Below are 2031 nucleotides of genomic sequence, written 5' to 3'. Positions count from 1 at the left end.
GGGCTGCGGGTAGCAACGGCGGGGTCCCTCCCTCCCTGAGCACAGCTTAACAAAATCAGCTGAAGAAGTCACCGAGTCTGGAGCAAAGATGTTCAGCCACAACCCCATTCCTCCTCCACAGCCTCTGCAAGACCATGTGGTATTGTGTCCCAAGCAAAAAAACCTGTGGTGTTTTGAGGCTAAAAGCAGGGGATCTGTGCGCGGGAAGGGCCTCCTCCCAGATGTCGAGGCAGGGACCACCGAAACTTGGCCGGCTGCTGCAGCATATTTAGGAAGGGGGACGTTGCTCAGCTGCGTGGTGCCTCGTTGCTTGGTTACACTGAGGAGGTGGAGCTGGAGCCAAATTGAACTTGAAGCACTAGCTTGTTTGGGTTTTTTTGTTATAAGTCAAGGCATCAGGAGCGGAGCAGCCTGGTACCTGCCCTCCCACAGAGAACAAACTGTCCCTCTCTTCTCCACTGCTCCAGAATGCTGTCACATCACTCAGGGTCACCTCCCTTACGTGGCCCCAGGAGGTGGGGCTTTGCTCTGAGGTGAATTCTGCATAATTGACCTGCTGAAGGTGGCCAGGACACCCTGGAGCCACCGAGCTGGGGGCAGGGGGTCTGTAAACATGGCACAGACCCACGGCTTGGTCCGTGCCGTGGGACACCAGCGTGTCCAGCGCCTGCAGCAGGAAGTCACCGCTCTGCTTCTCTCTTCCTTTCCGTCGGGTTTGTCTGTGTGACCAGTCCGGCGAATGCAGGGCGAGGAGACTCCCTGGTGTCAGCCACCTAGCCTGAGGGAGTCCCCTCTCCACCTCCTTCCTCTCGAGCTCCTGTCGCCCTTCTTCCCCCTCTCGCCGCTCGGTTCTGGTGACAGCGGTCTCCAGTGGGGCTGGGAGGCTGTGGGCTCTGCGTTCGCAGCGATGATGTCGGATCACTCACTGTCACTCTGTTGTTTTTTTTTTTTTTCCTGTCTTCATTTTTGCATGCCACTGTTCTTCTGTATTGCAGCCACAGTAGAAGCGGTAGAGGCACGGGAAGGTATGGCTAGAACCCAGCGAGAGACTCAAATCATGTCTGTGTGTGCGTGCGCTACTCGGAAAGAGCTTCACCAGCCTCACGGCAGCTTTTTGCTCTTGCATCACCAGAAGCGGGGGAGGACGGGCCTCTGCTGGCATCCAGACACACAGTGTGGCTCAGGCCTATCTGAGCTGTCACGAGGCCACTGCTTGTTCCCAAAGTCCCCTTTCTCCGGAGCCGCTTGGGCTTTGGTGTCTCAAGACCTCGGCCTTGGGATCCTCCATCTCATCCCGTGGCTGAGTTCATCCCTGACGTGGCCCCGGTGAAGGCCGCCAGCACCCTCGGCCAAAACCACGTAGGAAATAGCGGCTGCCATGAATCCGAGATAACCCTCGGCCTCCTGGCACGTGGCCCGAGGGGTCCCAGCATGAAGCCGCAGTTTTCTCCCTGTAGCTGGTGTCGAAGTGGCAGATTCGCCTCTGGGGAGGTTTTCTCCTTGGTAGCTCCGTTCAGCTACTGCTGCACGGGGCCGTGCCTCTGCGCGGGGAACTGCCTGACGACCACGGGAAGGCTCTTTGTAAACTTTTTGTAAGAAGATTTGGCACAACTGTTTTTTTTCTGTGACACGAAGAAGGGAAACCTCCGGTGCGTGCCGTCACCCATGGCGGTGGTCCCTTGGCAGGGTCTCGGCACTCACATTTCTCCTGGTCATGCAAGAAGCGCTGCGTCTGCGATCCCAGAACTAGCCCTTTCCCCTCCGGCTGTGTGGAGTGTTCAACCTTGTGGTGGTGTCTCTGTCGTGTTGGTTTGGGCCCTTTTATTTCACTTTTTTGTGTTTTTAGTACCGTGTTTTTCAGCTTTGAAAGTTTCCTGAGATTTCCCTGTGTGGGGACATCGAGCACGTGTCTGGCCCTCAAGCTCCTGCTGCTAAACTACTAAAAAGGGACAGAGCAAGTCCAGGGCTGGACTGTGACCCAGCGCGGTCAAACGTCCCAGCTGCTCCATGGTGCCCACCTGAGCTGGCAGT

General features: G+C 56.9%; 1 protein-coding gene across 1 annotated transcript in view; it reads left to right on the top strand.

The window, feature by feature from the left end:
- PPP3CC (protein phosphatase 3, catalytic subunit, gamma isozyme) overlaps positions 1-2031 on the top strand; it is a 23948-nt gene that overhangs the window by 21417 nt on the left and 500 nt on the right. The window contains exon 15 of the mRNA XM_010131547.1: positions 996-1025. Coding sequence (XP_010129849.1) covers positions 996-1025 — 30 coding nt within the window. The remainder of the gene's footprint in view (positions 1-995; positions 1026-2031) is intronic.

The sequence above is a fragment of the Buceros rhinoceros genome, unplaced genomic scaffold (genome assembly GCF_000710305.1).
Source record: "Buceros rhinoceros silvestris isolate BGI_N320 unplaced genomic scaffold, ASM71030v1 scaffold15662, whole genome shotgun sequence".
Lineage (NCBI taxonomy): Eukaryota > Metazoa > Chordata > Aves > Bucerotiformes > Bucerotidae > Buceros > Buceros rhinoceros.
Note: the sequence above shows the minus strand (reverse complement) of the source record. Positions and strands in the feature narration are given on the sequence as shown.